At 35.1% G+C, this 12,702-nt stretch overlaps 2 protein-coding genes across 7 annotated transcripts; one reads left to right on the plus strand and one right to left on the minus strand.

The window, feature by feature from the left end:
- Nucleotides 1–942: 942 nt before the first annotated feature.
- LOC110695232 lies at nucleotides 943–2,859 on the plus strand. 4 transcript variants are annotated; one of them, XR_002506038.1, is made up of 4 exons: nucleotides 946–1,408; nucleotides 1,813–2,100; nucleotides 2,193–2,240; nucleotides 2,343–2,859. XR_002506038.1 is itself a non-coding variant. In XM_021872472.1 (3 exons), exons 1-3 carry the CDS (start codon nucleotides 1,375–1,377, stop codon nucleotides 2,204–2,206), a joined length of 336 nt encoding a protein of 111 aa, XP_021728164.1. In that variant the 5' UTR covers nucleotides 949–1,374; the 3' UTR covers nucleotides 2,207–2,859. The 4 variants fall into 4 exon arrangements, 2 of the variants coding, with proteins under 2 accessions (XP_021728164.1, XP_021728163.1); XR_002506037.1 differs by having other exon boundaries at nucleotides 943–1,408; nucleotides 1,813–2,240; XM_021872472.1 differs by having other exon boundaries at nucleotides 949–1,408; nucleotides 2,193–2,859.
- Nucleotides 2,860–4,866: 2,007 nt separating this feature from the next.
- Nucleotides 4,867–10,283, minus strand: LOC110695233 (U4/U6.U5 tri-snRNP-associated protein 2-like). 3 transcript variants are annotated; one of them, XM_021872475.1, is made up of 9 exons: nucleotides 10,075–10,283; nucleotides 7,814–8,153; nucleotides 7,521–7,605; nucleotides 7,104–7,289; nucleotides 6,758–6,925; nucleotides 6,153–6,347; nucleotides 5,734–5,905; nucleotides 5,472–5,622; nucleotides 4,867–5,287 (listed from the first exon to the last, which is right to left on the minus strand). In XM_021872475.1, the coding sequence occupies exons 2-9, from the start codon at nucleotides 8,134–8,136 to the stop codon at nucleotides 5,188–5,190; spliced, it is 1,380 nt and encodes a 459-aa protein (XP_021728167.1). In that variant the 5' UTR covers nucleotides 8,137–8,153; nucleotides 10,075–10,283; the 3' UTR covers nucleotides 4,867–5,187. The 3 variants fall into 3 exon arrangements, with proteins under 3 accessions (XP_021728167.1, XP_021728165.1, XP_021728166.1); XM_021872473.1 differs by having other exon boundaries at nucleotides 5,472–5,634; nucleotides 10,075–10,279; XM_021872474.1 differs by lacking the exon at nucleotides 10,075–10,283 and adding an exon at nucleotides 9,465–9,696 and having other exon boundaries at nucleotides 5,472–5,634.
- Between the last annotated feature and the right edge of the window lie 2,419 nt (nucleotides 10,284–12,702).

Below are 12,702 nucleotides of genomic sequence, written 5' to 3' on the forward strand. Positions count from 1 at the left end.
TAGATAAAAGGTCAACGCGGGCTCTGCCCGTTGCTCTGATGATTCATGATAACTCGACGGATCGCACGGCCTTTGAGCCGGCGACGCATCATTCCAATTTCTGCCCTATTAAATTTCGATGGTAAGATAGTGGCCTACTGTCACAGTCACTTTCGGTCGACCTAGGCTAGGCCGTCGACCATCCCACATAGGCGCGCAAGGCCTTCGGGATCCCACTTGCTTAGGCGAGCAAGTGCACGCTCGGTTTGAGGAGGACGAGCCAAGTGAGGCTAGAATAGCTCACTACCATGTCTAGGGCTTGTGAGGTTATCAGGGATAACCCCAAAGTGCTTAGGCCATGGTGCTAGCAAAGGCTTGGTCAGCAGGCCTTGGGCCTATGGCTAGCACGTGCGTGCGCGCACTAAAAAAACCTTGGAGTGTTTGGATTTGCAAAACTTCATAACAACCTTTGATACTTATTGAGGGGACTTATTGAAGGAGTATATAGTGTTCCATAAGACCGTAATCAATATATATCCTACATATACATCATACACATGAAGAATAAGGACATAACACTGAATAATTTTGGTCTCATCACCGACAAAACCGACACATTTTATCTCAATTCTCTGATCTAGCGAGCATACATGAACACTAAAATGCTCCCTTCAATTCCTAATATTTATTGTCTTGTATGAAAGCTACACATTTATGATTTATGGTAGACTTTTTACTCGATGATCATAATAGGCTAATTTGTATTGTATACAGATCGATCGAAAACATGCAATGACATCCATGTTATTATTGCTTGCATGATAGTACCTTTCGGTCAAAAAAAAATAAAAAAATTTGCCACTTTATTTATTTATATATATATATATATATATATATATATATATATATATATAGGGAGTGGATCACGTGAAAACAAATCTTAGGGTGAAAACTGAAAACATACGATCTCCACCGTCCATGAAAATCAGTGACTGAGATTATGAATTTTTCTACGGTTGTAGCAATGCCAGCAGTAAATTCATCAGTATGTATTCTGTTTTTTAGCTTGTTATTCCTCTCTCCATCTTCACAATCTGGAAAATCAAACACAGTCGCCATGAATTCATCGCCATTAAACTGGGAAGCTTTGGATTCTCTCGTCATCGAATTCGCCAAATCCGAAAACCCCTTCTTCAACAACGAAGACTCTTCTACTCTCTCCTCCTTCTTCTCTTTCTTCCTCCTCTCTCTCTCCTCCACCTCCTTCTTCATCGTCATCTTCATCTGAGTCGTATTGATCACGCCTCCTGATTAGTCGGATTCGCCCCCTGTTAGAGTCTGGTGATATTGACTCCGCTTTGGATCTCCTTCGTCTTCATACTCCTTCCATATTACATGATCTTCGCCTCTTTTTTGCCTTCAAAAGCAGGTTTCATTATTATTCCTTTTTTTTGTTATAATTTTTAATTTCTCAAATAATTAGGTTATTGCTGGAATTTTTGATTGATTTTGATTTTTGTTTTTCAATTTGAAGAAATTTATTGAGTTATGATTGTTGATTTTTATTAAATTGACTTGTAATGTGGAAAGTAATTGACGATGAGAATAGTCTGAATTAAGGAATTTGCATTTTAATTGAGCAACATATTATATATTGTAAATTAAGTTGAGCACTATTATGTTTCGATTGTCGTAACTTTGTTTTAGATTGTGTAGATCAATTCATTGAAGATTATAGTTGTATGGTTAAGTTCCTTTGTAAATCCATTTGAACAGAGTATTTTTATTTGATTGCTCCGATTGATTTTTTTTTTTTTTTTTTTGGTTTTATAGGGTTTGACATTTTTGGGCTGAAATTATGGGGCGCGACTGCTCTTTTCTTCGAATTGGTGGCTGTCATAGCTATTAACGCGTGGTCGAGGGCGGCTAGCTGGGATCGTGCGTGTGAGAGGAGATGTGCAGGTGTTGGGAAGGAGATGAATTATTGTTGTGAGCTGCTGCTGTGGGTGTGTGTGAGGTGGAGCAGCGTGAGTGCAGAGGCAGCTGGGGTCAAATGGGGTGGCGAGGTGGCTGAAATTCGCAATGGCAGTAGTGATTTGCAATATATTTTCTATAATTCTGGTATTGTTTAGTTCAACAATTGTTTTCTATATTGAATTTGGTGAATATTTGCACTCTGATTTTTCCAATCTTCTTAATATTTATGTGATTAGTAACAGTAAGTTAGAGGGAGGAAGTGATGAGGGGGTTTCCTTCCTCTGGTATGCTCACCCTTCACAATATTTCAGTTTCTCCTCCCTACTTTCAAATGTAAATATCTTTATATACATTTCAATTTTTTCCCATCCTCTTTTCTTGGGCAGGATCTACAACATTGGTTGACATTGGTCATTTGAAAGCTAATCAACTAAATGCTACTGGTTTATCATTAGATGGTTCCCATGATCTGGATTGCAGAAATAGATAAAGTTCAGATGATGGATCTTCCATTGTTAATGCTCATGTTGATGGTGCTGAAATAAGCACAGTCATGATTAGGATGCAAGATACTGATGTGGAGATGCGATTCCCTTGTGAGAGTACAAGTAACCATGATGATTGTAGCACTAGCAGCACTCATCAAACTAAGAACTTGAAGGTTTGCCAGAGAAATAAAAGTCATGCAGTTGGCCATGCACTTGAATATTCATCTCAGTTTTTGTATATAGTGAGTTAGACCTCTACATAAATATGGTCAAAATTGAAATAGTTACCCTATTTTTGAATATAGTGACCTCTTTGTAAATGCTGTCAAATTGATATAGTTACCTTACTTTTGTATATAGTGACTTCTATGAGAATATATATGATCAAAATTAATATAGTTACCCTATTTTTGTATATAGTGACCTTAATGTAAATGTTTTAAAAATTGATATAATTACCTTAAGTTTAGATATAGTGACCTCTATGTAACTAATGTCAATTGATATAATTACCTTATTTTTGTATATAGTGACCTTTGTGTAAATGTTGTCAAATTGATATAATTACCTTAATTTTATATATAGTGACTAAAGATGAGCAAAACCGGGTACCCGGTCATATTCTCAAGACCCGGGTCCAGAACCGATTATGACCGCGTCCCAAGAATTGGAACTGGTTTTGGAACCGGTTAATACTAGATCCAAGTTTCTTGGAATTGGTCCCAGAACCGGTAGGAACCGGTTCCAAAATCGGGTACCAGGTCTTATTCAAAATAGTAAAATTAAAAATTAAAAATGCTGCTGAGCAACAGAGAAATGTTGACAGAATATCGAAGCCAATTCAATAATCAAGAATAAAAGGTAATGAATAATGGGTTCACGATCTACTTCAAGAAATAGATTCAACATCAAAATTCCACCAAAACTTTATCTCATATCATCTTCACTTTCTCACACATCCCGATTTCATCCTCCACACATTAAATTCCAAAAGAATCTTGAAGCCAATAGTGGAAAATTGTTGACAGAATATGTGAAAAATGGTGTTGGTTGCCTGCTTGAATGGTGAGGAAACAAGGGTGAGTGGGTGGTTAAGCAAATGTGAGGGTAAATGGGTGATTGTGCGGCTGTGTAAAGTAAGAAATTAGGGTTAAGGGTTTTTTTTTTTTTTTTCTTTTCTTTTCTTTCTTGTTTTGGTAAACATAGCAATTGTCAGTAATGTTTCAAACTTTGTATTAAATTAAATGAGTTGGGCTTAATTTGCTTATTAGATTGCTAGGTAACTTGGATTTAGACTCACAATTAGGATCCAGAATTGTACTACCGGGTACCTAAAGGGTACCAAGTCCAAAATATCAAGAACTGGAATTGGAACCGGTTAAGACCGGGTCCTAAAATTCAGATTTGGAATTGGTCTTGGATGATCCAATTTCGGGTCTGGACCCACCGGTTCCTAACCGGTTTCGGGTCCAATACCAGGTACCCATATTTTTTGCTCACCCCTAATAGTGACCTTAATGAAATGTTGTCAAATTAATATAATTATCTTATTTTTGTATATAGTTACCTTTATGTAATGTTACAAATTCTATATACCTTATCCTATGGGTTGTTTCACACCATAAATGACTAAGATTGCTTGTTTTTAGTTTTCACCATAAGCTCTGTTTTCAGCGGATTCTTCCCGTTTATATATATATTCGATGGACCATCTAATGAAATCTAATAATGTGTTAGTTAATTGAAGAATCTTACCTAACTCAATTGCAATTCAACACATAACACAATATCCCTGGCTTTGATTTTGCCTAATCTAAAACTAATTGGATCCCTTCCATTGCATGTAATCCCATTTTGAATATGGCAAATATTAAACATCTAAATTTCATTAGATACAATCATATACTAATTAAGTACTATATGTCTAGAATTGCTAGCTTCTTTCAATTAAAGACTTGCGCCCATATTTTATATTATACTCTTATCAATTGAAATAGTATATATTAGCTTCGATCAGGTTATTTAAATTGTTGTTTAACTTTAAATTTCTTACGAGTTTACGATCTTCATTCATTTGCTACACTTAAACGTCACCAACTGCTACCATACAAATCAGGAACGGGGTTGTCTTGCCGCCGTTTCAGGAGTCATCGCCATCTAAGGAAATTGGACATCTGAAGAAGATAAATCCTTGTTCGATCAGTGGAGAAGGCATTCCTTCGGTGCAAACTTTGCTAATGAATGAAGTTTGTTGAATTAACTTGATAAGTTTTGGAGAAGCCTTCTTCACTGCAAACTTTGCTAATGAATGAAGTTTGTCGAATTAACTTGATAAGTTTTGGGGGAATTGTTAACAAGTTGGTCTAAGCATATTGGGTCAGACAGTCTGACGCAATACTTTCACATCTAAACAAATAAGCAATTAGAGGAAAGATAGAATTTTAACAAAACAATATACAGTAATAGAATTTTAACAAAATCTATGAGTCTAAATCTATACCCTATGCTAAAACAATTCCCAAATAAAATCTTGGGAGTACACGTGTCGCACTGTCACGATTACATTGAAAATTTTCCAGCCAAAACTTTTAGGTCTTTTTCTTTTATTTTTTTAATTTAATTTTTGCTTCATACATAAAACTATAAAAGTTATCAAACAAGGAATTTAAAATACTGAAAAGATAAAGTCACTAATATAAAGTCTAAGCCTAAGGTGATCACTGTTATTCTACTCGTGTGGCTTTCAAAGATTTGATTGCAGCTCATACATCAGCACGTATGCTTCTGAAAGGGCAACCATCTCAGCTTTTGTTTCTGAAACATGCAAATCCTGGACCTCATACCTGCAATTGTTAAAATATCCAACAAAAGAAAGTGAAAAACTGTCTGACTGAGTCAAAAATTAAGAATACTACTCGACTACTACTCCTTAAGTTTCAAATGTAAATTAAGCAAAAATTTACAAAAAAACAAGTTGCTTCATTCGTAATACTCTAGAATCCAAGATAATGTATGTAAGAAAATTACCATTGATCCTCCGACTTTCTTTGAACGCAGACTTTATACGATCCTTGGATAGGCGTGCCTTCATGGACAATATTTGCCATTAGATCATATTTTGACCTCAATTTCTCGGCATCTTTCAGAGCAATGTAATCCTTCATCTCAAGGTTTTTCACTGGAAAATTAACTATCATACGAGAAATTTTTTTGAATCAGGCTACTTTGCACTAAAAGATGGAAGAAGAAAATGATTTGAAAATATCAATAACAAGATCAGATCATATACCAATGGTAGGATTCTTTTCAACAAAGTTGTTGCTTTTGGTAAATCGCCGTAGGTGCATAATAACGTAAGGTGGTAGTTTTGTGACACGATACTGCATCTTAGCTATTTGAGGATGCACAGCTTCTGTTATGGTCTCCCTAACAAACTTCTTCAATATATTGAAAAGTGGAACCTGCACATTATGAATGCATATGGAAAAAATGCATCAAAAAACAAAGTTTATAAATAAAGGGGAAAGAAGGTATATATTATTGATTGGAAACAACAAGCATAACCATTAGAATATAATTGCATTTACACTTTGTACCAAACAATCTTTTTTAACAAGTACTCGTTATTTCCAAATCGTCAACACCATATAAGCACAGACAACATAAATCAAAGGCTTTGAGCAAGAAATATATGCATTGGATACGTACCTGAGGGATTATATTTTTCTCCAAGGCATCTTTAAAGAGTGGTGGAGGTGGCAAATCCAGGTCAAGCATTATAAATGGCACTGTGAATGTCTCTATGTGAGCATTAGAATTTTCAGATGCACCATCATCAGCAGCTGCAACACCATATTCTCTTATACCTTTACTTTGGATCTCCTTGACAACTTCCAATTCTCCCTGTACATACGTTGTGAAAATTAAGTTAAATTCCATGTTGCTCAAACTCTTCATTTTACCTTATATATATACACAATTACTCCCTCTGTCCTATATTATCTGCTACATTTGACCAAAAAAGTGAGAGCTTTTTTGGTCAAATGTAGCAGATATTAAAAGACGGAGGGAGTAATTCCTTAAAAACTACTTGGAGATTTTACATTAATTAATCGAGTTTACACTTGAACATGTGTCTAGTACCCATACCCAAGGGAGAGTTTCGCAAGTTAGATGTACTATGACAAGACATACTACCATAGTAGCATGCAATAGTACCAATTAGATGTATTGCGACAAGACATAATACTAGCATAATAGCATGCATGCAATTGTATCAAGTTTGTACATAAATAAATAGATAGAGATATTACTTGAAAGCATTGGGTAATGATGCTTGTATTGTTGTTTGAACTTGTGAGATGCAAATGTAGAGTATCAAGGAGCCAAGACATAAACTCAACTGGGTCAGATTGTACACCCATTTGAAACCGATTATCACTATCTTTTATCACAGCTTGTAAAAATTCATGGGGGTTCACCTGTAATAATAATGATTCAATTAAATTATACTCATTGCATCTACAAGTGAAATCATTTATATTGAAATTTACCAACTGAAGCGTCGAACCTAGTTTGATGAGTACTCGTAAATCAAAAATTGAAATAACCAAATCTACTGAAGTTTTTGAAATTAAAATATGCTAATATATAATATACCTGTCTTTTAAAATTTTTTGGATGCCAAATTTTTCGAATGAGCTCTCCGAAACGATGAACCAGGGAAGATTTACAATGTTTGTAGTTCTCTGGGACTAGGAAAAAGTTCCTCAAAGGTGTAACACGTACAAGTGCTTGAATCACAACATTGGCAAAATCAGCTTCCTTCAACTTATTAAGTCCTACCTGAAAACAATATATTTTTAAACTATTACATAAAACACTTTACTCGTTATTCAGAGGAACTAGAAAATTAAACAAGACAGAAAGAAGTATTACTTCTTCCTTTTTATTTTTTTAACACTATTTTGGTCAAATGTAGCGGATAAAAAACCGAAAGAAGTAATTTTTATGTGAAGTGTAGCGGGTAAAAAAAAAACTGAGGAAGTAATATTTAGGTGAAGTTAAAGGATATACCAATCCAGGGAGGTAAAAAGAACAATTAAGAGCTCTCGACCACAGCTTGCTTTTATCTAGCTGTTCAATCTGTTCCGAAGTAAACCTGATTTTACAAATACAAAATATCAAAGATAAATCACCAACAAAACAAAACTTATAACATATAAGTTAAATATACACATTGAAATATATAGGTCATTGAATACTCCTTCCGTTCCACAATAAAAAAAAAAAAAAAACTCAAATGCATAAATGATTGTGGAACGAGGGAGTATTATTAATTTGAAACGGACAATATATTAGAAACAAACCTTGGATTTAGAACGTGACGAATATCATCTAGAGACGAGTCAAATATTTCATATCCATCGGGAAGACAGTAAAATTTCTCCGTTTGTAAATTAAGAAAAACATGATGTTTATAGTTGCGGCTGTGTTCATATGCATGTGAGTCGAAACGCTTTCCATGATAATACTTGCCGCATACCAAACAAGCATAAACATCCTCCTTTTTAAAACACTTGGAACAATGCTTCTCGAAATCAAAATCTAGATTATGCCTGTTTACCGTATCAAGGTAAGGGCAATAATCCATCTTCACCAAAACATCATTATCTCTCTTTCTCTTTGCCATGGTTTAAATTGTCAAGGCTAAAACCCAAAACACAAATAAAAAAAAATCCTTGTTAGAAAAACTTAATTAAAACCCTAAAGGCCTCAATCACTATTTTAGTTAAGAATAGCGAACACAGTAAAACAATTTAAATATAAGGAAACAAAATACTTCCTCTGTTTCTTTAGTCATGTTTGCCAATGCACAAATTCAACCATTCATATCTTTAATTACCGATAAGCAAAAATTATGAAAAGTTGATATTTTGAAAATATATATCGTGACGAATCTCACAAGATTGCACGTGACTATATATTTCATTACGTATAAACAGTGGCGGATCCAAGATTTGATTAATAGGTTGTCCCATCATCGTCCATCGACCGCATATAATATCAAAAAATAGTCAAAGCTTATATAATGAACAAAAAATAAATACATAAAAAAGTTCATTTCATAAAGTAATGCAAATTCATATAACAACCAAAAAAGTAAGCAATTTTGTTCATTTTCTTGTAGTGAAGGAGGATTTGGTTCACTTTCTTGAGAAGGTAGATCATTTTGTGGAGGAGGAGTATCATTTTGTGGAGGAGGAGGACTTAGAGTAGGCACTTTTTTAGTAAAAAAACTTGAAATATCTCGAGTAGTTTTTCTTTTCATTCTGAAATTGAAGTTAAAGGTTGAATTTGATAAATCAATCTAAATAATTCTTGCCAGTTTGCTACTAAGACATGTAAGTATAAAGTATTAAAGTATAGAACCATATAAATAAGGAAAAATAGACAGCCACTCCCCAGCCCATATAAATAATTCTTCTCCAACAACTCTTAATTCTACACCCAAACAACACAACAAGAAGCTGAAAGCGTTTCTTGCGGTCAAATGGGCCATATAATGAAGTTTACCATAAAAGACATAAATTCCGAAACCCACCTGCAACAGCCATTAATCAAGACCAAAACTTTATTATACTTCATTAACCCAATCACTTCCCATACTTAAAAATATCAAAAACCTTTCTGTTCTCAGAATGTTCTTCAATCAAGCTGCAATCTCCAATTAAATCATATAAACTTACAATAGCTGATATCGAATCTCCCAAACTACATTGCTTAACATGGCATCAAAATCAAACCAATCAAAACATACAATCAATCAACAAAGCTCAACCCAAATCCAATCATACACTATCAAGAACAACAATCCAAAATCACCCTTTAAACAGCCCCTAAACTCAATAAACAAGTCTTAAGCATCACTAAACTTAACACTAATAATCAAAATCCACAAACCATCACAAATCTCAAAATTCCAGACAAATAAAATTGAGTTAATCAATGTAATCAAACCTGAAATTGAGTCATAATAAGGTAAGATCCGAGCTTCTTCCTAGACTCCCCACCAGGCAAACTCCCGGCAGAAAGCGAAAGCGATTTGATAATCGGCAAAAAAATACCCCCAGCTCTAGCCGTAGACCCGGAACCACCCTCCTTCCAGAGCCACGCCCTCCCCCTGCACCACCACCGAAACCGCCCAAAACTTGAATTCCCCAACCCGAAACCACCCTAAACTCCCATCCCTTTCCCCACCCGAAACCACCACCCCTTTCCCTGACCCAAAACTTGAATTCCCCAACCCGAAATCACTGCCCCTACCCCTGAAACCATTCACAAAATCACAAATTCACAAATCTATTTTCATGGTTTCATCCTGACATTAAAGAGTTACACAATAACACAAACCAAACCCTGCAACACATTAGCAACCAAAAGTCCAAATTTGACTCAATTATCAAACTAGACTCCAAAAATTACGTTAAATTATTCGAGTATCTATAACCAATAGTTCAATTATCCAACTTCGAAGAACCTAATTGAGTATATACTGACAATTAAATACACGATTAACACTAGATTGTCAAATTTATATTAGATGATTAAAGAAAAAGAAGCATCTAACCTTAGAGACTGCTTCAATGGAGGAGAGAAAGCTCAGATGCCCCTTCAATAGAGAATTTCGAGTACGCTTCAACGGAGGAGAGAGAGAGGAAGGGATACTGTGTCCTGGGAGGAGAAAGAGAGGAAGGAATACCGTGAAATAGTTAAGGGGAAAAAAGAAAAATATATCAGGAATAATTTATTTTTTTTTTATTTTTGTTATTTTAAAAAAAAAAAAAAAAAATAGTGTGCCCCGGGACCCTACAATGACTACATGTAGGGATATCAGTGGGGCGGGTCAAATAGGAGACACGCCCCATCCCCTCCCCGTTGGGTCTTGGTTTGGCGGGTGATGGAGCTAGGATGGAGATAAAAACCACACCCGCCATGGGTGATGGGGCGGGGGTGGATTTTAGGTTGTACCCGCTCCATCCCCGCCTTGCCCCACCCGCCCTACTTCGTACCCGCCCCACCCCACATCCATATATTTTTAAAAACAAAATTACATAATTTTATACTATTTTATAAAAAAATTATGTTAAATAAAATAGTAAATATAATACTTTGTAATACACTTATATTATAAACAAAAAAATGTGTAATATTAACAATAATTTTTTTCTTTTTGCAATCTTTATTAATTATGAAGGATTGTGTATCGGGAAGGCGGGGATTAGGTGGGGGTGGATATCCAAGTAGGGGTTGGGGCGGGGATGGTTTTGGAATTGTATCCGCCGGGGAGGGGATGGGGATGAATTTTAGACCCGCCACGGGGATGGGAAGGCCAACATCTGCCCCACCCTGCTCTATTGACATCCCTAGCTTACATGTGGGTTCGTCACTGCGTATAAAGCTCAAAACATGGTCAAAGTGAAGTGTGTGAATAGTGCTAAAGTCAAAACGTGTCAACTAATAAAAACGAAGGTAAGAATACTTAATGATCTCTAGCAAGGTCCAAAGGAACTAATAACAGGGTAACAAAAATAAAATTAAATTAGCCATATTAGAAATTATAAGAAACAAAAACTGGAAAAGAAATTACAAGAAACAAAAACAAGAACAAAAAATTACAGAAAAAGGAAATTACTCTAAACGAAAACAAGAGAACCCAAACGGGGATTCTTCTTCCTCAAAACCCCACCCAAAAAAATAAATATATAGAAAAATAAAAACCCACCCAAAATCAGAACAAAAAGAAGTAAAACAAATACGAAGTAAAAAAAAAAAATTAAAAAAAACTAAATAAAAAACAAATCAGTTATCTAAAATCTACCTAAAAACAAAATTAAAAAAATAAAAAACTTTTTATTTCCATGCATCACTAATAGATCTAAATTGGGTAGATGAACCAAAATAACAAAAAATATAAATATAAATAATAATATGATAGAAAGTAGTAAATTACTTTATGTTGATACTTGTTTGTTGAAGTCGCTGTCGAGTGAGAGGAAGCAGCGGCAGCGAATGTCGAGTGAGATGAAGCCGCGAACTAGCGAGTGATAGATTGAGATGAGAGAGTGTGAGAGAAGAGAGTAGAGAGACAGAGTCAGAGGAGGGAGGGATAGAGAGTTTGGTGTCGGCAAGGTTAATGGAAACGGATAAAGGTTAAGAGTTAAGAAAAGTTAGATTATACATATATAGTTTTCAGTTTTCACGGGAAAACCGGTTTACACGTAATCTTACTCAATTTTAATGTGTTTCCATATTTTAATATTAATAAACTAGAGTGTGCCCATGCAAAAAATAAAAAGTTTACGCATATATATTAATTAATTGTAAAAAAGTTCTATACCTTTGGAAGTGGATAATGAATAGCAATGTAATATGAATCTCATATTGTTAGAGAGTAATTTCAGGGTAACGGAATAGCAGTAACATATCTATGAAGGAATGGTCTGACAAATGCCACACCAGCTGAAGAAGATGCCGGATCAGTTGCCCCTGGGTCTGGTGGCTCTTTATTTGGTTATGACATTGGTATTTCTGGTTGGTACTTCTTCTTTCTCTATTAGCACCCCTAAATTTTAGGTCAAAAAACTCAAAATTCATTTGCTGAGGCAATCTCCCACAGCTATTACCAGCCATAGTTACAAAAAAAGATGACATGAAGATACATCTTCTGTGCTCACTCAAACAACACCCCCTGATTCAAGAGAGAACCAAATACTAGGGCAAAGAGATTAAGGAAAATCGTACCAATGACAATGTGGAACTTCAAGAGAGAACCAAATATTTTTGTGGTGGCAGAAGACTAGCAGCGTTGAAGTCGGCGCCTTGTGGTGGTTGGGACTGGTTTCGCCGGTGCGAAGGAAGGAATTGAAGACCAGCAGCGAAGGAAGGAAGTTGAGGCTCTTGTTTGATAGAACAAGAACTTTGAGTAACCTCCTGATTCTGAATAGTGATTCGCAAATTCTTGCTTTGCTTTTTTTTTTTTTTTTTTTTTTTTCCTTTTTTGAGGAATCAAATTGACGTATGATTCTTATTTGAGTCAATTAAGGGCTAATTTTTTTTTTTAATTATAATATAATTATAGAGAGACTAGAATTTATAAATATCTACTGGACACGCCTAGTCTGGGCTATTATCCCAAAATTATTATGATTTTGCCTTTGAGATAGTACTACTTTTAATTCCAGAAGTAAGTTTGTGA

The sequence above is a fragment of the Chenopodium quinoa genome, unplaced genomic scaffold (genome assembly GCF_001683475.1).
Source record: "Chenopodium quinoa cultivar QQ74 unplaced genomic scaffold, ASM168347v1, whole genome shotgun sequence".
NCBI lineage: Eukaryota > Viridiplantae > Streptophyta > Magnoliopsida > Caryophyllales > Amaranthaceae > Chenopodium > Chenopodium quinoa.

Coding starts and splice junctions, on each gene's coding strand:
- LOC110695232 (XM_021872471.1), top strand. CDS start 1,375: ATGATCTTCGCCTCTTTTTTGCCTTCAAAAGCAG. Junction 1,409..1,812: donor TTTTTTGCCTTCAAAAGCAG/GTTTCATTATTA, acceptor TTGGTTTTATAG/GGTTTGACATTTTTGGGCTG. Junction 2,101..2,342: donor ATATATTTTCTATAATTCTG/GTATTGTTTAGT, acceptor TTTCTTGGGCAG/GATCTACAACATTGGTTGAC.
- LOC110695233 (XM_021872473.1), bottom strand. CDS start 8,136: ATGGCAAAGAGAAAGAGAGATAATGATGTTTTGGTGAAGATGGATTAT. Junction 5,906..6,152: donor AGAAAAATATAATCCCTCAG/GTACGTATCCAA, acceptor CATAATGTGCAG/GTTCCACTTTTCAATATATT. Junction 5,288..5,471: donor AGAAAGTCGGAGGATCAATG/GTAATTTTCTTA, acceptor TAACAATTGCAG/GTATGAGGTCCAGGATTTGC.